This window comes from Colossoma macropomum, unplaced genomic scaffold (assembly GCF_904425465.1).
Source record: "Colossoma macropomum unplaced genomic scaffold, Colossoma_macropomum, whole genome shotgun sequence".
NCBI classification, from domain to species: domain Eukaryota; kingdom Metazoa; phylum Chordata; class Actinopteri; order Characiformes; family Serrasalmidae; genus Colossoma; species Colossoma macropomum.
The window spans coordinates 9,490,355-9,515,153 of NW_023494800.1; the positions used below are offsets into that span (position 1 = coordinate 9,490,355).

The 24,799-nt window shown below is 40.0% G+C and overlaps 2 protein-coding genes across 3 annotated transcripts in view; one reads left to right on the forward strand and one right to left on the reverse strand.

The window, feature by feature from the left end:
* Window positions 1-4,809: 4,809 nt before the first annotated feature.
* glrx (glutaredoxin (thioltransferase)) lies at window positions 4,810-8,518 on the forward strand. Of its 2 annotated transcripts, none has more exons than XM_036587698.1 (3): window positions 4,810-5,152; window positions 5,530-5,654; window positions 7,439-8,518. In XM_036587698.1, exons 1-2 carry the CDS (start codon window positions 4,946-4,948, stop codon window positions 5,641-5,643), a joined length of 321 nt encoding a protein of 106 aa, XP_036443591.1. In that variant the 5' UTR covers window positions 4,810-4,945; the 3' UTR covers window positions 5,644-5,654; window positions 7,439-8,518. The 2 variants fall into 2 exon arrangements, with proteins under 2 accessions (XP_036443591.1, XP_036443589.1); XM_036587696.1 differs by having other exon boundaries at window positions 5,530-5,650.
* rhobtb3 (Rho related BTB domain containing 3) overlaps window positions 6,636-24,799 on the reverse strand; it is a 33,186-nt gene continuing 15,022 nt past the window's right edge. Inside the window, 6 exon segments of the mRNA XM_036587699.1 lie at window positions 6,636-7,575; window positions 8,835-8,931; window positions 12,068-12,234; window positions 14,340-14,513; window positions 14,664-14,766; window positions 16,240-16,349. Of these exon segments, the coding sequence (XP_036443592.1) occupies window positions 7,457-7,575; window positions 8,835-8,931; window positions 12,068-12,234; window positions 14,340-14,513; window positions 14,664-14,766; window positions 16,240-16,349 (770 nt within the window). The 3' untranslated portion in view covers window positions 6,636-7,456.

The window sequence follows — 24,799 nt, forward strand, 5'->3', positions numbered from 1 at the left end:
CCACTGATGAACAGGGTAAAAGGGGGCTAACAAAGTATGCAGAGAAACAGATGGACTACAGTCTGTAACTGTAGAACTACAAAGTGCACCTATATAGTAAGTGGAGCTGATAAAATGGACAATGAGCGTAGAAACAAGGATCATAATGTTATGCCTGATCGGTGTATGTGTCTGATATTAGTCTGGTCGCTGCAGGGTGTGGGGGGCAGCTTTCTACTGTACTAATATTTCTGTAGGGAACTAGAAATTACTGTATTCTGGTTCCTTTTGGTGAAGCTCTAACCTGCTGCTTCTTTTTTTTACAATAATAATATCTGATTTCTCTAAATTATCCAAAGAGAAACAGTTTCTTGCCAACACAAGCTGTGTTTCTATCCAAAAAAAAAACACATGTCCAAAAGTTTTATTGAAAAATAAATCTTACAAAGACTGATGGAGGCTGAAATCCACGATTCATGATCAGTCCATACTGGAACACTCTGAAGACATTAAAACAGGAGTTGACGTTGGCTGCTGTTGCTTTGTGCTGACCTTTTCACCTCAAATTGCTTTACCAGGCTACGAAAGTACAGATTTTGACCTCATTATTCCATCACATAAGGACAGAACTATTTGTCCTGGTCTGACTGGCCAGATATGCTTTGAGGTCACTGTCCATGTGGAAAGACATTGTAAATTCCCTAGACATTTATTTCACATTGCAGTAATGGGCATAATGGAATCGGGTGAAATGGACATTATTAAATTGATGGCGGATGTTCTTTCAGTGAAACCATTCAGCAATCTTGCTGTCTTTCAGGATCAGGATCATCTCAGTAGAAATGAAGCAGTCTGTATGTGTGATATCTAATGCAGTGTGCATTTTTATATTATTATTTTTTGGGGGGATTTCAATTTCAGGATTTTGATTTGGATTTGGCTGGAAACTGTGTTCCTGGGGAACTGAGGAAATTTTACACTATATGTCCAAAGGGTAGATACTTGCTCATGCAATGTTTCTTCCCTATTGAAGGGCATTAAAGGGGGATTTCACCAATTTTTAAAACTGCACAATTAGATTAAGATGTAAACAAAGGCATTCTGTGTGTTTGTCAGTTTGACGTGAAATGCTCCATTCCAGAGGAACTTAGTCAGAATTGTTCACGGTGGTGGTGATAGGAACCAGACATGTGAAGCTTTTAATGCCCCTAAAAGCTCCTTCACCTAAAGTTATTATACAAAGTAGTTATGAATGCACTGCCTGTGCATTCATCTCCAAGGTATTATTTTATGATAGTCTTCAGATAAGATTTTGGCATAAAATGAATTATTTTAAATACATTCATGGTGGATAGGTGTATGCAAAGTGTTGCAAGACACTGTAGTCCCCAAAATTCTTATTTTTTTAGGTTTAGCACTATTTTATCATTCTCATTGTCATCAACAGGTATGGATTGTCCTTTAGGAGGACTGGAACAATTCTCATATTTTTTCACTCTCTTTTTCTTTTGTTCTCTTTCTCCTTTATAGTTTTTTTTCATTCATTCATTCCATTTCTTTCTGTCTTCATATATATTTCTCTTCCGTGTTATCTCCTTTCATTCTCTCTTTCATTTTGGGCCACTGAGAGAGTGAGAAAGAGAGAAATGCATGATTGTTTCTAATGTAGCCTTTTATAAAATGAAGGAAGACTGACTGGGACAAATGGCATGACCCAGGTGAATACTGGAGTGCACATACATTATATGGACAAAAGTATTGGGACATCTATACAGGTTTATGTCATCCCATTCTAAATCCATAGGGATTAATATGGAGTTGGTCCCCCTTTGAAGTTATAACAGCTTCCTAAAATCTTTCTACAAGATTTTGGAGCGTCTGTTGGAATTTTTGCCCATTCATCCAGAAGAGCATTTGTGAGGTCAAACACTGATGAGAGGGCCTGACTCACAATCTCTGTTCTAGTTCATCCCAAAGGTGTTTGTTGAGGTTGAGGTCAGGGCTCTGTGTGGTCCTCCCACACCAAACTCACCCAGCCACGCCTTTATGGACCTTGTTTTGTGCACTGGGGCTCAGTCATGCTGGAACAGAAAAGGGTCTTCCCCAAACTGTTCCCACAAAGTTAGAAGCATACAACTGTCCAAAATGTCTTGGTCTGCTGAAGCATTAAGATTCCCTTCACTGGAACTAAGGGTTCTAGGCCAGTACCTGAAAAACAACCCCATAGCGTTATCCCTCCTCCACCAAACTTTACCTGCATGATTGCATTGTGCCAAGTGTAATGTTCTTCTTGCATTCGCCAACCTTAGACTTCAGATTGCCAGATAGAGAAGCGTAATTCGTCACTCCACAGAATATGTATCCATGGCTACAGAGTCCAGTGGTGGCATGCTTTACACCACTCCCCAAATGCTTGGTATTGTGCCCTTTGATCTTAGGCTTGTGTTGTGCTGCTCAGCCATGTAAACCCATTTCGTGAAACTCCTAATGCAAATATTTAGGAGGGGTGTCCCAATACTTTTGTCCATATAGTGTATCTAGACGCATTACTGGCCCACTGCATTCTCAACGAAATTTGAAAATGCCGGCTGGTATTTACATTGTGTTAGAATTTCATGATGAACAGACCAATAGAAATGATCCAGAATTACTTGTACTTGTTGTTGTGGAAAAAAAAAAATTTGTTCCATTAACTTTGAAAGTTACGAATGTTTTTTCCTCTCCTTTTACTGTTTTGTCACTATTCCAGTTAGTATTTTGGACAAACGAAATTTGTCACAACAGTAACAATATAAAAACTGGTCATTTTGGCTAGAAAATAAAATGGCTATATTTGTGTTATAGACAATGAACCATTTCACATCAAACCACGCTGAACGACTTTGTTTACAACAACTGAATTATGCAGACATTTTGAAAAGCAATATGTAAACATTATATTTGGCACACTTACAGGTGTGCATGCACTAAAAATGGTATACTGGTGAGGGAAATCATCAAAAATCTGGTTGATACATCTAACATGACTGTTGTAAGAACAGTTTTTTGTGTTTTAAGTCATTTAAACTGTCTTATTTTTTGCTGGCCTAAGCATTATGCCTCGAAACAATTAAAATGATAATAGAATAAGAGCATATTTACAATAAGAAACATGTTAAATAATCAATGTTCTTACAACAATCTCCAAATGAGGAATATTAGACAGGATGATTAGATTTACTTTCATTCTTGTATTTTTTTTTTTGCAGTGTAGAGCAGTGCATGATCTTCAAAGAGGCCATAACTCTTCACAAAGCTTCACATTCTTGTTAAATTTCACACCAGCATCACCCAGAATGTTCATATTAAGCATAATCATATTTATTGTATCTGTCCTTTTCTTGCTGATACTAAATTTAGTCATTTAATCATCAGGGATTTTAGAACAATAGTGTCAGACTCTGAAAAGCCCTTTCAGAGTCAATGAAAGGGTTTAGGGACAAACTTGAATTCACAGTCAGGAGGTTTTTGTTCTCTCATTTTCTTTCATTCTTTTTCTCCATATTTATCTGTTTTTTCATTTTTTTTACTTTCTCTAATTCTGTTTCTTTTCTATCTACATTTATTTCTTTCACACTTTCCCTTCTCTTTATCTTTCTTTCATCCTCTCTCTGTTTTTATTTGTTTTTTTTTTCTTCTCATTCTATTTCTTTTTTCCCCTCAGTATTATTTTTTCTCTATCATGGTTTTTCTTCTTTCTCTCTTTTTTCTTTCTTTCTTCTTCTTTTTTCTTTATCTTTCTTTTTCTTTTCTTTCTCTATTTCTTTTCCCCCTCTCTTTGTTTCTTTCTCTTTCTCCCTATCGATCTCTTTTTTTGTTAGTTTCTTTCTTCAGTTCTTTCTTTTCTATCTACATTTTTTCTCTCACGCTTTCTTTTTCTTTTAATCTTTGTTTCAATGTCATGCTTTCTTTCAGCCTCTCTCTCTTTGGTTTTTTCCCTTACTCAATTTTTTTTTCTCTATACTTCTTTCTTTCTTCCTTTTTTCTTTCTTTGTCTTTCTTTCTTTCTCTTTCCCTCTCTCTCTTTCTCTTTCTATTTCTCTCCATACCACACCCCACTCCAACACATCCCAAAGGTATTGGACTCCATCACTCCAGGGAGCTCAGATGCCCTCTACACTGTTAGAAATAAAGGTTCTGAGCAGCTACATTTTTCCTTCATCAAGGTACAAACAATGTAAATGTTCCCTCAAAGGAACAACAGTGGATTTAAGGTCCAATTGTGCATCTTAAATAAGTTTTTCCAGGTGAAAATTTTTATATTTGTACCTTTTCGTAACCGAATGTTTTAAAACAGAACAATAAAATAAAAAGCCTGGAGACGAGACGGGGTGTGTGGAGTCAATACAACTTAAGAGAATATCATTTCAGTGGATTATGGTACAGTTATGTTCCCTGACTAAAGGTACTGAGATGTACCCTTGAGGGGACCACCCCAGTGACAAGAGGGGTACTGCCCCAGTGACAGTTTACTACCTTTTTTTCTGAGAGTGTAGTAGACCCTTAGGACTGGGCATGGTGGCTCATGTGCAGCTGCTCCAGAGCGCGTCATTCTACTGGTAATGCTTTCCTATAGAGATACAGGCTGTGGGCGCCAGCGGTTACACATTAAAGCTAAATTCACTCATTTGAACGGGCCTTTAGCTTCTTTGGACACTCAGTATGTATCAGTTGTCAGCGGAGTGCCCTGTCTGAGGATCTGTCTTGTTTATTTCGACATTAAAAACGATGGACGATCATTAGCCTGACCCTACAAGAGACGCCGCTGTAGCTAAGAGGAAGTAGAAACTGACTCCTCCTCTTAGGGGAAACAAACCGCCGCTGAGCAGAACATACACGGCTGGTCTGTTACTCTCCACCTCTGTCCAGTCACAGAGCTCCTCGGTGGTCCGGCTGAAGTGGAAGTCTGGGGGCGACAAGCAGCAGCATGGCTCAGGAATTCGTGAAAGCGAAAATCAAGGGAGATAAAGTGGTGGTGTTCCTGAAGCCGACCTGTCCGTACTGCGTGCAGGCCAAAGACGTGCTGTCCAAGTACAAGTTCAAAGAAGGACATCTGGAGTTCATCGATATCAGTGGACGGGACGACATGGGCAGCATACAGGACTACCTGCAGCAGATAACCGGAGCTCGAACTGTGAGTTCTTCTCTCTGCATGTCACCTTTTCCTCACTGTTTATAGCCCCTCGTCTCTTCTCCTCAGCTACACCTGTTTCAGTGGTCGAAAGGTTCTCTGCTGCTTCTTTCTGATATTTTTATGAATAACTTATATTGAACAGTTTCAGATTTCTAGGATCTTTCCTTCCGGTTTAAACTTGCTGTAACTGGAAGCCATGAGTCATTTTGATTTCCCAGTAAAAGCTGGCTGGCTCGTGGTTAAGGCACCGTCGTAAAAGTGCACTACCCTGTTTAAGCCGCTGTAGAGGAACAGACTCGCTGTGTTTCTGTCGCCTTAAATCAGAACTAACCGCTGTGGAGGCGACTGTGAGTGTAACAGAGTGTGTGTGGTTGCAGGTGCCCCGCGTGTTTATAGGTGAGGAGTGTATCGGAGGGGGCAGTGACGTCTCAGCACTGGACAGAAGCGCCAAGCTGGCAGGAATGCTGCAGAAAATAGGAGCCCTGCAGTGACGTCACGGTAGGTAAATAACACGCGCACCAACATAAACTTTCTTTCTTTCTTTTCTTTCTTTCTTTTCTTTCTCCACCTCACTATTTTTTTCTCACTCTTGATTTCCTTCTTTTATTTCTTGTCTTTCTCCATTTATTTCTCTTACTCTTCTATTTTTCTTTCTTTTCCTTTCTTTCTTCCCTTTCTCCACATTTTTTCTAACTCTTTCTTTTGTTTTCTTTTATTTTTTTAACTTTCTTCCTCCGCATTTATTTCTCTTGGTCTTCTTCGTTCTTTCTTTCTTTCTTTCTTTCTCTATATTTATTTTTCTCTTTAACTCTTTCCTTATCTTTCTTTCATTTTCCTGCTTTCCTCCGTTTCTTTTTTCTCTATCTTATTTCTCTTGGTGTCTCTTTTTTTCTGTTTCTTTCTTCATCTGATATCTCTCGCTCTTTTTTTATATTCTCTTTCTTTTGTTCTGTTTCTCCTTTTCATTTCTTTCTATCATTCATTCATTCCATTTCTTTCTGTCTCCACATGCATTTCTCACCCCATTTATCTCTTTTTGTTCTCTTTTTCTTTTTCTGTTTCATTCTCCCTTTCTCCACGTTCATCTTTCTTTCTTTCTTTCTTTCTTCCATTCCATTTCTTTTTCTTCTATATTTATATCTGTCTTTATTTTTCTTTCCATCTTTTTCTTCCATTTTCCCTTTCTCCATCTTATAACTATTGCTCTTTCTGTCTTTGTTTTTCTTTGAGTTGTTTCTTTCATTCTATTTTTTTCCCTATATCGATTTCTCTCACCGTTCATGTTTTCTCTTCTGTGTCTTTCTTTCTGTTTTGCTCCTTAACACCTCCCCCATCACTCAGTCTCTCTCTCTCTTGCTCTGTCGCTCACACTCTTGTTCTCTCAGTAAGGATAAAAACAAACACAGCTCCCGGCAGCACCCGCCGCCACCGCTGCTGCTGCTTCTTGGATAGGCACACAGTGACTCTCCGAACGCGCGCCACCTCAGGATCCTTCTAAAATGTCTTTATTCAGTGTGAGATGAAGATAAACAGAACTGCACTAGACTAAAGACAGCCAGAGAAGTCCAACACACTGACTGACTGCACTAAACAATCCACATGCTGGATGCATATACTGCGTACATATTTGTTCCCAAATAAAAATCTCAGATGTACATGTTACAAAAATAGTTGCATCACCGTAAAATTATAACCTCATGGCAAAAAATAAACATTTGAGGTGTTATTCAAGTTGTTTTGCAAGAGTAATCACAAATTAAAGAAATTCGCACCATGAAAGACCATGGCAGACCATGAGAATGTGATAGAAATCTCTAGAGAGTATGAGATTGACCCTACCCTGTTTAACACTTTGGGGTTTGTTCCAGCTTTGAATGAGTTTACGCCACTGAGCTTTCTGACCAAGGTCCAACCACGACTTACCCGGCTGTAGTTACACAGCTATTGTAGTCAGCAGTGTCCAGTTGAAGTCACAGTTTACTTCCGTGTACACAAAGCAGGAGGGCACCATGAGAAACACAGTAACGTCCACAGCCACAGTGTTCGCCACGGGGCCTCTGACAGCACATGACTGTCTGCTGATGTCACAGGATCGAAGGTCAACGTTTATACAGACACAGTCCATCAGAACTTCACCAGAATTCTATGAGAATCCCATTAAAATCCCATTAAAATCCCATCAGAATTCCATCAGAGTTCCACAGGAAGATTCGTGTCTGCCTTTGTGTGTGTTTGTTTGTGACTCCTCTTCCCTCTTTCTCTCCTCTCACCCGCTCCTCTCTTCAGCATGCTGCGTGAGGGAGGTCACATGATGCTGCAGCGGGATTTGCGCAGCTGTCTCCGCCGTTGCTGGTATTCGCTGAGCTCCTGCAGGTATCCTCTAGAGGGCCATCGCAGACGCTCCACCTGCTCACGCTCCTCCTCTGTCCAACAACAGCACTGTGACTACATAGAAACCACAGCAACACACCTCCCCCTCACACCCATATGACCACTGCAATTCACTCTATGCTTTATGCTCTTCATGAATATTAATCACTTGAACCCGTCTAGATTACTTAAAGTGATGTTTTGTGTCCAAAGTTCGTATCTTTAGCTTGGCACTGGAGCTACGGGACTGATGTAGATGTTAGCAATGTGAAAACTGCACATCTAAATCATCAGACATTTGCCTACGATGGCCTTGTTTTTGTGACTAAACTGACACAAAGTCATAAAGTTTATATGTTTTGTTGATTTTCTAATTGAAAAAGAGTTAACACAGCCCCCTACAGAACAAACTTCCTGCAAAGTTTGGTGTGGATTTCTATTTATTCGCTGAGTTTAACATATTGGAAAACATTTTATGTTTTATTATTTTCCCCAATTCAGCAAATAAACAGTAATTATGCATTAAAATGTGCAGAAGTGTGTTCTCTGTATAGGACAAACTTGTAATTTGACCAGGGGTGCCCAAACTTTGCATACGACTGTATACAACACTACTTAAGAAATAATTTATGATGACTGAACTACTCTACAGAGTTTGAGACAAGTCTGAATTGGTTTCATTCATGCTGTATGCATGATGCTAACTGGCTAATTGGTATGTGTTACTTGTTAGCTACATTAGCCTTGTAGCTTGTACACAAAACTAAAGAAGCAAACTTCAGGCACCAAACATGTCTTGACCGATCGACTGAATTCTATCAACTGAAAATGATTTTTAAATGAAGTATCGCTTTAAAGGTAAAACTGTCTTGAATGTTTACCACTTGCATGTGTCTATTACATTTCTATAGCAAGGTCAGATCCGTCCTTCCCACTATATAAAGGGCCTCGTCAGTTAAACTTTGCAGTTTGAAATAAACTTGAATCAGAAGATAACGCCATGATTTGTGTTACATTATTTTCAAAAATGTTATGGCTTCTGTGAAAGTCAACAAGTCTGTTAAAGAGGCTATACAATGCTGAATTGAGCTATTATGCGCTCAGGACAGAACCCCCTGGAGCTCTACAGGCATTAGCATTCTCTGTTTGCAGTACAAATGCCAACAAGCTGGTAGTGATTTGTAATGGTTTAATGTACTGTAGCAGATGTTGGGTGGGGGTTAGGGCATTTGGTCAGGTTTTTCAAGCTTTTAACAACGACACTGTGTTTGCTGTAATGATTATGAAGCAGATGGTGTCCCAGACAGCTCACCTGATAGCTCCAGGAAGTCAGGTTTGTGGCTAAAGATCAGGTAGTTATTGGCGATGAAGTGGAGGAGCCAGACATACAGTTGGTCAGCATTGTGGCACTGCGTACAGAGGGAAAAACAAAACAGGTCAAATATAATCACAGAGAAAATGTACTGTCAGTTACAAGGAACTAATTTATACTGGCACTGGATTGAGTCCAGTGTGTAACTTGCATAGTGTTTACACCACCTCAGTATGTTTGTGCTAATGCAGTGACAAGGTCGATATGCCTACAGCCACTCTTCTGTATATCAAAGTTGTTAGCTGTGATATGGAACAGCTGCAAGCGTGCTTCGTTTGGCAGTTCTCAAACACTAAAATTTCCACATTTTTCTCCTTACCCCAAACGTCCAACATGTGCAGTACTGTGCAAAAGTCCTGGACAGCCATGAAAACTATTTAAAACTATTTATCTCAGCATTACAATAAATACACAGTGGGGTCCAAAAGTCTTGCGCTAATTAGACTCATAATTTACTGTTTACTATTACACTTATATTTACTATTACATTAATTTAACACTATTTTTCATTGTAGGTTATTTAGTAAGCAACCTTTTTTCGCTTTAATGACAGTGTGTGCACTCAAGCTGGCATGTTTTTTGTACTTTGCGCAAAAGCGCCAGACGAGCAGATCAGATTCACCTGAACACAATTTTCAGTTGAAGAGATAAGACAAAAAAAATCTGACGTTTTTGTACAAAGGCCTTAATAATGTCGGAGATTTGCTTAAATGTGTATATTGGCCTAGAAATTATCATAGTTTTTCACTTTTTTTTTTAATTTATCAATTATCATAACTTTTTTTGTTTTAAGCTGTTCACAATTCTAAAACTGTTTTAATTTCCAGGTTAAAATGAAAAATCTCAAAATTTCACTGTGGTCTCAGACTTCTGGATTTCACTGTAAATACAGTAAAAAAAATCTTTAAAAATCATTATTTAGTCATGGCCAGTTCCACCTAGTAGCTACGTCTCCCCCATCACATGATGCTACAAAGCTAGGAAGGTGAAGGCTAGATGTGCTTCCTCCAAAGTGAAGCCAGCTACCACACCTTTTAGAACTGCTGCTACGTCATCAGACAGCTCAACACGCTTGGAGGAGAACTGCCAATTCTGTTACGCCAGCTAAGAGACGCCTGTGTTGGCTAGCGTCATGCAGAGTGATGGGGGGGAAACGGTGGTCCATTCTACTCACCCAGACAGAGCGAGGTCAAATATGCTCTCTTGGACACCTGGCCATGGATAGCTGTGGGCCTTAACCTAGTGATCGCTTTACAACAGGGCCAACGCTTAGACAGCTGTGCCATTCTGGAGCCCAATTTTTTTGTTTTTAAAACATTATTAATATGCTGGCTAGATTAATACAGTTAGAAGAACTCAGATTTGGTTCCTGACTTCTCACTGCACTCCAGCCATTGCACTGGTTTGTTCAATTCCATCAGCATCACCCAGTTTAATTTATAGATGAATTGAAGACTAATTAGATAAGGTAAGTATTGGATGGTAACTGTATGTGGGTCAATGACAAATGAAGTTTTCAAAATGACTTTTTTAATAAAAAAAAAAGTTAATTAAAAAGGACATGATGTGCATTTTTTATGGGCTGTGCCGTCTGACATTTGAGGAAGTATGAACTTGCGGACAAAAGTTTTTCCAGTGAGTTGAGTACTTTCAAAGTTGCCTTATTTTGTTTTATTTTAAAGTTTTCAAACATAATCATACCAAACTCTTTTATTTAGAATTGTATTTAATTAACTTACCTTTTTTGATAATTTACTTAATCAAAACATATGGTTGGATGGTTGTACCACCTGATATTTTGAGACCTTTAGAGGCAAAAGCAAACTAAAATGAATTTTATATGAATGCACTGAAAATTGTTTTACATAAAAGATGGACTTGGGCACAAAAATTCACTTCATGTCAAAGACACAAATACTGGTCTTTTTCAAAGAGAACTTAAATGGATAAGCAAATAGATAAAGAGCACCTAAGACCTTTACACAGTACCCCAGATGTTGCCAAAAATTTTTTGGTGTCTAAGGTTTGCATCAGTAGTGTTGCACTGACATTATGAAGCTAATGGAAGTGTATCATCAGCTATGCAAACCGCATGCCTAAATCATCACAAACATCACAAAAGACTCAAGCTGTGCTGGGTTAATAAGTAATCTCAAAAAGACTTGCTTATGTGTTTTCTGACACTGACATACTGTTATCTATAAAAATGGAAAAAAGTACAGACAAAATACCATATATATATATATATATATATATATATATATATATATATATATATATATATATATATATATATATATGTCAAACTATTCCTTTAATACAACTTTTTTGCCTTGAGGATGGCCAAAAAGACAAAACAATACACAAATACAGAAGGTAGCATTACACTATATTTTGTTACTAAAATACCTAAAAATACTTTGGATTTACTTTAAATTATAGAAATGTGCTAGTGGGCTAGTTAAATGCAATTAATAAGCTCACAGGAGATAACGTTAGATTAAAATGCCATGATTAGTCAGCTAGTCGAGGGAACAGCCCAAGCTGAAATGTATTGATTATTGAAAATTTTAAAAAATTCATCAATAAACACTTTCAAAAGATAGTTAAGATGTAAACAAAGTTATCCAGCGTGGTCTGATGCAAAATTCATCTCACAGAGAAACTTACTGAGTCACAGCACACAGTGGTGGTGATAGGAACCAGATGTGTGAAGTGTTTAACGCTTCTAAAAGCTCCCTCACAAAAAGCTATGACATGAAATAGTTATAGATAGTCTGATGCCTGAGACACTGTTTCACAATAGATCTGCAATGTTTTTGGCCTTAAACCTCTTTTTTTAATGCATTTTTAAATGCATTTATGGTGGAGAGGTACAGGCAGGGTGTTGTAAGGCAAAACAGAAAACATATGTTCACAAAAAAAGATCAGCATCACATATAAAACTTAGAAAACGTGTAGGTTCACTGGTGGTTTTGGATAGTAAATAAAACAATTATATTTGCGTTGTAAATATTGCAACCCCTGGTTCCGATCACCACCACAACAATGAACCATTTCTAACCACTCTGAATGACTGTTTACATCTTAAAAATTTAATTTTGCAGAAATTTCCAAAACCTCCCTGTAAGGCTGTCAGGGGGAGCACTCTTCTCAAGCCGTGCTGAACTCACCTTTGCTCTCCTCAGTAGGCGGATCACGCTGATGCTTGTAGAGGCCAGCTCTCGGCTGGGCATGCTCTGCAGGTAGGCACACACGCACACCTCACAGAGGTGCTGCAGACGCTTCACCTGATACATCTCCGCACAGACCAGCACAGCCATAGCCTGCAACACACTGGCTAAACACACACGCATACACACAAACACAGAGCTGTCAATCATCTTAACCTCCTCTCTTCTCCCCATCAATCAACCCATCAGCCGTTACACTCTGCTGCTGTTTATCCGCTCATATTCATCCACTGCCAATCAAATCTAGCGCATTCTTCAAAAAGACAGTGATGCCTGTCTGTTCAATTCAGGACAAGTTTCGTATTCATTAAATCAAGCGAACCAGCTTGAAGCACTGCCATAACAGAACATGCAGTGCAGTATGACAAGCTGAACTGCCTTTCTTTAATTCCATCTGAAGATGTATTTGTCAAATGCCAAAAAAAGAATGGCGCAAACATTTGGACATTTGTCTGGCTTGTAAACAAGCTGATTCTTTTAGAGACGTTCTTGCTTCTTTGTACGCCTTCGTAAGCTTTGAGAATAAAGAGATGAGTATCAATGATTTTGTCCCGTCAAGGCAATTTTTCAGTGTAGTGTAGGAATAATCTAATGCAGCATTTCTCAGTCCAGTCCTCGCGGTAGAGGTGGGCGATAACTTCATATCTCAAGATAAAGTCTCTAGACATTGTTGATAGGGTATATTAATGTTAGGGTACATTTTAACTTAATAAATGATAAAATGTTCCTTCTTATTCATATGAAACCAAACATGGTGAGACAACCAACATTTACTTTTATACCAGTCCACTCCTACCACAGCGATCCCCCTAACAGTCCACATTTCTGCTCTATCCCAGCGAGGATTCCCAGTACTATCTTTCCGAACATTACATTTAGGAAATGAATCAATGAAGAACTGAATGCATAAGTGTGCTGGGAGTTGGAACAGAGCTAAGAGTGACAGGCTGGGTGTTGGGTGGGTTGGGAAACACTGTGCTTTAACAGTGATCCCAAAGTTGGTCCTGGAGTACCCCCTGTTCTGCATATCTTAGTGCTTTTTCATGTGTTAACACACCCATGTTAACTTGGGGAGGGCTTGTTCAAGGAAAATTCCCCCAACTGATAAAAATGTAGTGATTCAGAGTGGTTTTTATGTAAAATGCAAGAACACTACACAGTCAGGATTGCTCACAGTTGTGGTGACCAAATGTAGAAACTGTTTAATGCCTCTAAAAGCTACAATACATAATGGTATTACATGAAATGGTTACAAATACATTGCCTGATGCCTGAGACATTGTTTTATGATAGTTTTACAATATGTTTTGGATCTAAAATATATGTTTAAAATCCATTCATGGAGGAAAAGGTATATGCAGGGTGTTATAGTACCCAAAGAAAACCTCTTGCCTCTATTTGAGAGTTGCCTCTATTTTGACATAATCAACATTACATACAAAAACTAAGAAGACGTGTAGAATGACTGCTTATTTTGGATACTAAATAAAATGCTTAATTTGTGTTGAACCAGGAGTTATAATTGCTATAACGGCCCCTGGTTCCTATCACCACTGTAAAGACATCTGAGTCATTACGTTTCTCTAAAATGCAATATTTCACATTAAACCAGTCTGAATGACTTTGTTTACATGTCAAGAATTCAATTATGCAGATTTTTCTGAAAATCGATGGAATCTCCTTTAAATTACTTGGATTGATTGGTTGGATCAGGTGTGTTACAGTTTTGATTCTCAAGCCACTGCATGGTACAGTATACAGTAGCCCTTACCCCAATACATCTAATCCAGCTCATGCACTAATTAACAAGCCCTGCATATACTGGAGTACTTGAAACAGTACAGGCTAGCAGGTCCCCAAGACTGCAGATGAGAATCACTGTACTACACCAGGCTGCATTGATGCACTGTGAATAAAAAGCAGACTATAATGCTGTATAATGTGATCAATCTGACAGATTGCAAGGGCATACTACAGGGCATATAGGAGTGCTATGGTTCCTATTGTTTTGATGCCTCATAAAACACTTTTCGCAAGACAGAACTTCCAGTGAGGTGTTGAGACGGACAAAGTGAGAGATCCATTAATCGATTAATCAAATCATAGTTGATTATAGAAACAGTCATTACTCATAGGACAGGGCTACTCCAGGACCAGGGTGGAGGGCTGCTAATCTAGGGTAAGATTAGTGTAGTCGGTGCAGTTGCCTCACCTGGGCAGCAGCTGTCAGTGTAGAGATACTCCAGAAACGCGAGGAAGGTGTCGGAGGAGACTCCGTGAATGGGCACCACTCGACTCCGGGCCTCAGCGTACTTCCCACTGAACATGGCTGCCATAACGTCGCAGCGAGCCACAAGCACAGCTCTGTGTGCCGGCAGCACACTCCCTGAAACCAGATACCCAGCGAACCTCCTTAAGATAAACACACTCACCAACATCACGTATGACAGACGGGCTCACGTGCTTCTCCTGAACAGACTCTCTTCATGTTAAATCATGAGTGTATGTGCATTAATATGTATCCATAAACACTTGCCTTGCACCATAAAAATGACATCAGAGTAGAGAGGGGAATTGAAGAGGTTGCCCAGTGTTTGAGGGCCTTGCTGCGAGCGAGGAGTGGGCGTGTCCCTTGGGGCCTACACACAGAGAAAGCGCCAAAACCATGAGCAGCTATGAAGTGAACCTAGGAGATCTAATTAAAGTTAAAATCTAATTTACATAACTTACATAACTACATAATTTTCCCCTTATCCCAAACGTAGTCACTCAGCAAAGGCATGTTTGTTGTCTGGAGTTTGTCTCTTTACATTAGCACTGGAGCTACGAAGCTAATGTGGCTAATAAGTAACCAAAGCCTAAAACCCAGTGGGGATGGTGTACTCAGACCACTTTGGCAGGGGTGGTTAAGAACTTTAGAGTGAGAAAAAATGTCTCTTGGTTTACATTGTGATTAGAATTCCTAATCTTTCTTCATATAGAACAATGTTTATTTGTAATTCCACAACATGAGACACTTTATATAAGAATTCTCATAATAACATTAATCCAATGGAACTACAAAGGGGCAGTATTACACCTGGGATGATTTTTGTTTTTTTTTTTTTTGGACCAGGGGCTAGCGTCCCCTCGCAAATACCCTTTAATTCAAGCTCTGACAATAGTCCAAGCAAACTGAATGCCTACATCATCACACATTTGCCTGCAACCAAACTTCAAATTTTGAGTTAACTGATCGAATAGTGCGTTAACAGAGCTAGAACCTGTGTCTTAAGTCTTAAGTGACTTACTATTTGTAGTTCAATAAACACAAAATTTTTATGGTAGCCCAGTGATCTATTGCTTTTTCACAGTGTATGTCAAGTTGTTGAGTAATCTTTAAATCAACTCTGGTCCTGGAGGGCCGGTGTCCTGCACATTTTGGTGATTTACCTACTCAAACACACCTGATTACACTGATCTGTTCATTGCCAGGCTTAGTAGGTGTGTATTAGTAGGAAAACCTCCAAGCTGTGCTGGACACCGGCCCTCCAGGACCGGAGCTGCACACCCCTGCTTGTAAACAATGGTTTATTATTTCAAATTTCAACCTACAAAAATGTCTTCATGTGTTAACAAGCAATTTAACATGTTTCATCCAGCTCAAATAAACACTTAGAATGAATCAATGAAAAGCAAAATTTTAACAGTATGATATACATCAAATTAACTTCTGTCCTGTGCCACGCTTTACAGTGTAGTCATGCAGCTTGCATGATGCCAATAGGTATAAATTTCCATTACTTGTTAGCTACATTAGTCTCATAGTTCAAATGCAAAACTAAAAAAACAGTGGACACTGAACATGTCTTGGCTCATCGACTGCATCTGGGGGTATTTCTGTAAAATAAAATGTTTTGTTTAAACTATCTCTTTAATAACAGCTCCACCAACAGCTAAATGCCTGCTTTAACCCTCGCTAAGCAATTAGGCAACTCCCAAACCAGCCACTTACAAAGGTTTCTAGGTGTGTCTGAGTTTTTACCACTCACTACAGAGCTCCTTTAAAGAGAGCTCTTCTTAGATCTACATGTTCCACAGCCAGAGTGACCCATGACCTGTTAGACAGCTACCTTTTCTCTCCCAACGAACGAGCGTATCCTGTCCATCAGCTGGGCCACAGCTAAAGGGTTCTTCAGCTTCTCTGCTATAGCTTCCTCCAGATACTCCCATTCCCAGGCCCCTGTGTGAAAACACACACACATACATGCTTGCGCTGATCTGAGTATATTATGCCAAGCCATCATGCATGACTTGGCTGCCTAGATGACTGCTGAACAACTCTCACCCTCGCGCACTGGCTGTTCAGTAGTCAATGCATATAAAATAACAGATCAATCCCCCAGTGGAAATACAGAGCGGCGCGTGTAGCAGCTTTAATGATACCCATAAAACCATCCTGCATAAAAACCTTCATCATAATCCGTATCGTTGCTGCGTGGGACAAACCAATCACACTTTTTCTCTCCCGATACCTGATCCCAATCCTATCCCTGTGTGCCAGTCCGATCCCAGCGCTGTTTATTTCATCTTTACTTTAAAATCTGTATACTTCACTGTGTGAAATGTGGGATTATTCTGCTATGTGTAAGGCAACATGAAGCTGCACACATCACATTTAACTCTTAAAGAAAAAAACAGATGTTTTATGCATAAGATGACAGACAAATCGAGTACAGTCGTGTGCAAACGCTTGAATGCCTCTGGTCAAATTTTGTTTTTAGTAATTTTCTACAGAGAACACACATATACACTGATCAGCCATAACATTATGACCTCCTCCTTGTTTCTACATTTATTGTCCATTTTATCAGCTCCACTTACTGTATAGGTGCACTTTGTAGTTCTACAATTACAGACTGTAGTCCATCTGTTTCTCTGCATACTTTGTTAGCCCCCTTTTATCCTGTTCTTCAGTGGTCTGGACCCCCATTGACCCTGACAGAGCAGGTACTATTTGGGTGGTGGATCATTCTCAGCACTGCAGTAACACTGACGTGGTGGTGGTGTGTTAGTGTGTGTTGTGCTGGTACGAGTGGATCAGACACAGCAGTGCTGCTGGAGTTTTTAAACACTGTGTCCACTCACTGTCCACTCTAATAGACACTCTTACCTTGTCAGTCCACCTTGTAGATGTGAAGTCAGAGACGATAGCTCATCTGCTGCTGCACAGCTTGTGTTGGTCATCCTCCAGTCCTTCTTCAGTGGTCACAGGACGCTGTTGGCTGGATATTTTTGGTTGGTGGACTATTCTCAGTCCAGCTGTGACACTGAGGTGTTTAAAAACTCCAGCAGCACTGCTGCGTCTGATCCACTCAGACCAGCACAACACACTAACACACCACCACCACATCAGTGTTACTGCAGTGCTGAGAATGATCCACCACCCAAATAGTACCTGCTCTGTCAGGGTCAATGGGGGTCCAGACCACTGAAGAACAGGATAAAAGGGGGCTAACAAAGTATGCAGAGAAACAGATGGACTACAGTCTGTAACTGTAGAACTACAAAGTGCACCTATATAGTAAGTGGAGCTGATAAAATGGACAATGAGCGTAGAAACAAGGAGGTGGTCACAATGTTATGCCTGATCGGTGTAATGCACAATTACGGTTTATTTGCTGAATTTGACATATTGGAAAAAATAAATCCTAAAATGTGGTCTGTGCAAATGTTGTAGCACATTTTATATTTTGTTTTATTTTTTTCTTTATGTTATGTTTCTTTCTCTGTCCTTTCTGTGTGGAGTTCTCCCTGTGTCTACGTGGGTTTCCTCCGGGTGCTCCGGTCTCCTCTCACAGTCCAAAAACATGCAGTCAGGCCAATTGGACATGCTAAAGTGTGAACGTGTGTGTGTGGATGTATATGTCTGTCTGTCTGCCCTGTGATGGACTGGTGACCTGTCCAGGGTGTATCCTGCCTTCTGCCCAGTGGCCGCTGGGATGGGCTCCAACACCACCCCCCCCACAACCCAGAAGGATAAGTGGTTTAGACAATGCGTGTGTGAGTGTGTGTGTAAATGTGTGTGCAAATAAATGCAGATTGTGCAAAATAATTTGCAGAAAAATGTTGTTTTTAAGTGTGTTTCCTGTAGAGGAGGTGTTTTTTCACTTAGAAAATCAACAAAACATGTAATTTGACTGGGGGTGTTCAAACTTTTGCATACGGACCCCAGACCTTTTTTCACATTTATGGCTGTACCATTATCAACATTACATATAAAAAATCAGAGGACACATTTAAGTTCACTGGTTGTTTTTGGATAGTAAATAGTAGGATGTAAATAAAGGATATCTGTGTTGTGGACATGGCGACGCCACCACTGTAAAGAAACTCTGTGCTAATTTCACTTTACGCCACTCTGAATGACTTTGTTTACATCTCAGTGACTGAATTATGCAGAATTTTTTACAAATTCAGTGTTCCCCTTTAAGAATAAAGTCACCATTTCAGAGACAGGTTTTGTTATGACAGCGATGTTACCTGGCTGCACTTGTGCTCCCCTTGATACTGGTGATGCTCATGAAAATACAAAATATTTCAACTGGCACCGTGTCAGGCTGATAAGACTGTTATTCTGACAGCAAAACCAAGCTATCAGACATATTTCTGCCATCTCTGATTCCCCTGATAGATGTATTGGCTTATCTTGTTCATAAATCTTGTCTTCTGACACGTACCGAACAGATATTTCTGTCGACGCGCTCAGCGCGTTTCAATGCATCATTTCTTCTTAATGGGCCGGCTGCCCTTGGAGTAAAGGATGGAGAGAGCTGCTGTACAATGGCTCTATATATCAGTACAGGATGATCTCATTGGTATGAGGCTCATCTCCTTACAGCCATACATGCCCTAATACTGATGAATGAGTCTATCACCTCCATTCAATTCACCTCAGTCATAAACCCCAGTCTAAATCTCTAACTGAGCTGCAATCGAATCAATCCATAATCATTTCTGCGTTTGAACTCCTGATTTACAGCGACAGCGTTTAATGTTTCTTTTCCGGCCGTGATCCTGCATTCCTGGATTATTTCTAGCCGCCTGAAGGCATTTTCACACATGCGCACAGTAAAGTAGACATAGAATCACAATTATGCATTCAGCACCACACGACTAAAGACGCAACACATCCCACATACACACACATCTCTCTCTCTCTCTCTCTGTCTCTCTCTCTGTCTCCACTGCTCCCTTTTTTCTCTCTCAAATTCTCCCCCTCTCCCTCTCTCGCTCTCTCTGTCTCTCTCCACTTCTCCCTTTTTTCTCTTTTCCCGTTTCTCTCCCCATCTCTCTCAATTTCTCCCCCTCTCCCTCCCTCTCTTTCTCTCTCCGCTTTCTCTCTCTCCATCTCTTTCAATTTCTCCCCCTCTCTCTCTCCCTCCTTTTTTCTCTCTCTCTGTCTCTCTCTACTGCTCCCTCTGTTTCTCTTTCCCCTTTTCTCTCTCTATCTCAATTTCTCCCCGCTCCCTCTCTCTCTCACTCTGTCTCTCTACTGCTCCCTCTTTTTCTCTTTCTCACTTTCTCTCTCCCTATCTCTCAATTTCTCACCCTCCCTCCCTCCCTCTCTCCCTCTGTCTCTCTCTCTCTACTCCTCTTTTTTCTCTTTTCCCCCCTCTCTCTCCCCATCTCTCTTACTTTCTCCCTCTCTCTCCATCCTTCTCTCTCTCTCACTCTGTCTCCCTCTCTGCTGCTGCCCTTTTTCTCTTTTCCCTCTTCTCTCTCTCCATTTCTCTCAATTTCTCCCCCTCTCTCTTTCTCTCTCACTCTTTCTCTCTACCGCTCACTCTTTTTCTCTAGCTCCCTTTCTCTCTCCCCATCTCTCAATTTCTCTCTCTATCTCTTTTTCTATTTCTCCCTTTTTCTTCCCCTTTTCTCTCTCCTCATCTCTCTCAATTTCTCCCTCTCTCTCTTTCTCTCTCTCTCTCACTCCCTCTTTTTCTTTTTCCCCTTTCTCTCTCCCCATCTTTCTCAATTTCTCTCTCTCTTTCTACTTCTCTCTTTTTTCTTCCCCTTTCTTTCTTCCTGTTTCTTTCAATTTCTCCCCCTCCTCTCTCTCTCACTCTCTCTCTCTGCTGCTCCCTTTTTCTCTTTTCCCCTTTCTCTCTCTCCTCATCTCTCTCAATTTCTCCCTCTCTCCCTCCTTCTCTCTCTCGCTCTGTCTCTGTCCCTCTCTACTGATCCCTCTTTTTACTTTTTTCCTCTTCTCCCCTCATCACTCTCTACCACTCCCTCTTCTTCTCTTTCCCTTTCTCTCTCCTTTTCCATCTCTTCCAATTTCACTCTCTCTCTCCCTCTTCCTTCCTTTCTCTCCCATTGTTCTCCCTCTCTCTCTTTCCCCTCTCTTCCTCCCCTTCTCTCTTTTCTCTACCCCCCCTTTTCTCTCGCTATTTCTCCCATTCCGTTCTTTTTCCTTTCTTCCGCTCTCCTTCTTTCTTTCCCTCCCTCAACTTCTCTCTCTCTCTCTCTCTCTCTCTCTCTCTCTCTCCATCTTTCACTTCAGGACCTTCCTTCTCCCTTTGTCTCCTCTGTGAATTCTTCTCTCTATCTCTCTCACTCTATTCCTCTCTCTCCTTCACTCTCTCATGGCCTCTCTCCCTCCTTCTTCTTCTCTTTTCAGTCTTCTCTCTCCCTCATGCTCTCACCATCTCTCCCATTTCTGCTTCTTCTTTTCCCTCTTTCTCTCTATCTCTTTTTCCTTGACCTTCCTTCTCTCTTTGTCTCCAATCCAAATCCTTCTCTTCCTCTCTCTCTAACCCTCTTTCTCAGACTCTCTCTCCCTCACCTGTCTCTCATTATTTTTTATTCCTCCTCTCTCCTTCTCTCTCTTCCTCCTCTTCTCTCTTCCTTCTCTCTCTCTCGCCCTATCTTTTCTCATTCTATTTCTCTTTCTCCTTGACCTTCCTTCTCTCTTTGTCTCCTCCTCCCAATCCTTCTCTCCCTCTCTCTTGCACGCTTTCTCTCTCTCTCTCTCCATCTCTCTCCACCTTTATCCTTCTTCTCTCTTTCCTTCTCTCCCCCTTCCCTCTCTCCTTCTCTCTCTTCCCTCTCCCCTTCTTCCTTCACTCCTTCCCTCCGTCTCTCTCTCCCTCTCTCTCCATCTCTCTCTTCTCTCACCCCATCTTACCTCTTTCTCTCTCTCTCTCTCTCTCTCCCCCACTTCTTCCCTGTAAGTTTATGTTTGTGTCTGTTCTCCTCTAAACCACGCTAATCAGCCCTGCAGCCTGGGGCTCTGTAAAGCAGGCTGCAGGAGAACAGACACATGTATGCAGAGAGCTGTGAACGTGAATCATACAGAACTCAACACACAGCCAGCTGCATATAAACCATCCTTACAACGGAACATCCACACAGAACGTCCCTCTATTCAAACACAAAAGGGAAAATCTAAGCATGGAGCGGAGGAGATAAGGCAGGCACGCCGGTGGGATTTTTACTGTCGCTTAATGGATTAAAAGCACATGACTTAGCGCAGAAAGACTCCCCACCGAGAAGAGCTGAGGACGCATCTTTAAATAATGCATCTTTAATAATGCTGATTTCCTCTTCCAATTTACTGTATTGAATGTGCACAGTTCAATGCAGCTGTGAAATAATTAACATCTGTATAGGCCAATTAATGCTCAGTCAATTGAAAACAATAGAAAATGAATGCTCAGTCAATTGAAATTACAACAGTAGCCACATTTGCTGTAATAATGCCCGTTTCCCTTTCAGTTTACCGTATTAAATACTGAGTTAATAATAATAATTACCATATGTATAGTCCACAGCAAATAATGCTCTGTCAATTCAAAACAACAGAAAATCAACAAAAACAGACCAGCCTGATTTAACCCTTTGAACCCATGGCTCATTAAGGGTCATTACTCAGTAACTACCCTACATTATTCAGTAACTACTGCTGTCCAAAGACAAACAGGTGTCTCCAAATTGGAAACTTTACAGGAGAGAAACATTCTTCATTCCAATGTAAGTTAATGTAAAGAGATTTTTTACAAGCCATTTTGGAGCATTTCTGTTGGTCCATTAATGATTAAATTGTCCCACAGTGTAAAGGGCTGCTGCTCAAACACTGAAAAGTAAAACTGAAAAATGGAGATAAATGTTTTTCTTTGGACAGTGATGATGTGTAAGTTTTGTAGTTTGTAGAGTGAGAGCAAAAGTGAGAAGTATGAGCCACATACAGGCCCTCAGCGCTCAAAGAGTTTTCCCAAGAGTAATCCTGACTTCCCCAGTCAGTGTGCTCTACTGAATAAGTACAACATGCTTAAGAAATAATTAACATCTGTGTAGATCTCAAGAATTACTGCTGTATCTCCATTACGGCCCAACCGATGTGAAAGTTTTGTGGCTGATCAATTAGTTACACCATGCTTTATTGAATGATATAATTACCAGTGGCCATTTGCACCAGTGCGTAAGTCCGTAAGTTCCTGTGTGTAAGTTCAAACGTAGGCTAGTTGTAATGTAAGTGTTTACTAAGTTTAGGTTTATGCATTACTAAATCTAAACGAGTTGCACCACACAAACTAGTTATAACGTTGAACTTAGTAGTTACTAAATATTTACACCTCCCCTGAGCAGGTGTACATTTTGGGGAAACTGTCAGAAACCATACAGAAAGCACAAAAAAGACCAAAAACATGACTTTTGTTGGTTAACTAGGATCAAAATTTGAAACGGTATATGCTGTGATTTTACTTATAGCTCTGATCATTGCCCTGGTCTAAATTCCAAATATGACGCTAAACACCCACAGCTCCAGCTCAGTGAGACTCAGCTGCTGCCCAAATGGCTAAACTGATCTGCTGTTGTGTTAGGTAGCCAGAAACCATCATTTAAAAAGCTGCATATTCGGTTTCCTCAGAGAAATATTAAAGACTAAACAGACAGTGGCTGTAGATAATTAGTTTTACTCAGTTTAACTTGTACACATTGTTTTCTTCTATGCTGGATATTTTTTCCATTGAAAAAGTCAGAGCAGCTGCCGTCGTGTGTCCATGGCAACGGGTTTACTGACTGGTTCTGAACATGTTATCGTCATGTTAAAGTGGCATACGCATTAGTTAGTTGTTAATAGTTAAAACACGACTTACGGATTTGTGGTGCAACCAAATTTAGTAGAACTATAGTTTGAAACTAACTAGTGTAACTAAGGACTTAGTAAAGACTTTTAATAAAGTCCAAACTTAATTATAAACTTACACAAACCTGGTGCAACAGTCCAGTTCTCCATTGTCACACTTCTTAACAATCCAGGTTTATTTCATACAACGTCTTATTATTCAGTAACTACAGGGACTTTGGTGCAAACTAATGGAGCTATTCTTAAGTCATAGAAGTGTGTAATAAAACTTGTCTTGTTAAGGGGTTAAACTCAAACAAACAACAGAAAGCAGTATAAATATCGTAGCACTCGGTGTAGAGGCACCCATAAACCTTTCAAATTTTTGTTTCTGTTTATTACCTTTTATTTTTCTTATTTTTCATTAGTTCTCTAGTTTTTTGTGTTATAATAACATGCTAATATTTGTTTTCTAATTCAATCTGTGCTGCTGTTACACTCAAATGAAACATTCGTTACCAGAACTTAACTGAATCATGGGAAGGATTTCCACACAATTAAATGGATGTCTTTCAAAATAAGGCAATTTTGTTGATCCAACATATTTTACTGAAATTGGCTAGACTTCACATGCTGTCACATTTCCACCTCCAAAAGTTGATGAAGTTCTTTTGGATTTACATTATGTTGGTTTAACTTATCCTACTAGATCAAGCTGTAGTGACTGTAGTGCCCAGTCACTTTAGAAGCAAACTCAGCAACAATGAATACGGTAACACATTCTTATGACCAAAAACAACGAGGGTAGATGAATAACCAACACAGAGACTGTAAACATTCACCCAGGGGAAGATGACCTAAAAGGAAAGACAACACAGAGGTGGCAAGTAAAACAAGAGGAAAGACACACCTATCATGCAAATAGATGGAACCAGCAGCCAATAAAAGCATGTCTCTGTGTCAGTCTCTCCAGCTGCTAACGACAGACTAAACTAAATTTCAATATGTTAATTTGACTCAAAGATCCAATATGAATACATAAAACAGTTGGATAATGTGGGATGTATCCTATTTTAAATACAACAGAATTTATTTGGGTATGCGCCTTGTGATAGCAGACGGAAATTTGATGAATCTGAAAAAATTATTTTCTTTTATTTGACCTAATTGACTTTGGCTCTTTTAACATTTGGGATGATTATGTTCTTTCAATGCTAATACTTTAAGTGCATTTCATCATTCACCAAAATTGGTCAGTTCAATCAATATCAATGTGATTTGTTTTCTTAACCCTTTAATATCCCAGGCTTATTACATACTAAGCCTTATTTTTCAGTAACTATAGGGACTTCAGTGCAAACTGGCTGAGCTGTTCCTAGGTATAGAAGTGTGTAACTTTAATAAAACTTTGAGCCCACAGGTCATTTAAGGGGTTAACGTGCAACAGCCTTTTTTGTGTTTTTGAGTGTAGTTCAATAATTGGGTGTAGACCCATATAGAGTCCCCAGAGGCAATTCTGTTTTTTGCTTGTCATCAAGAGAATCCAAGATCAAATCCCAGCGATG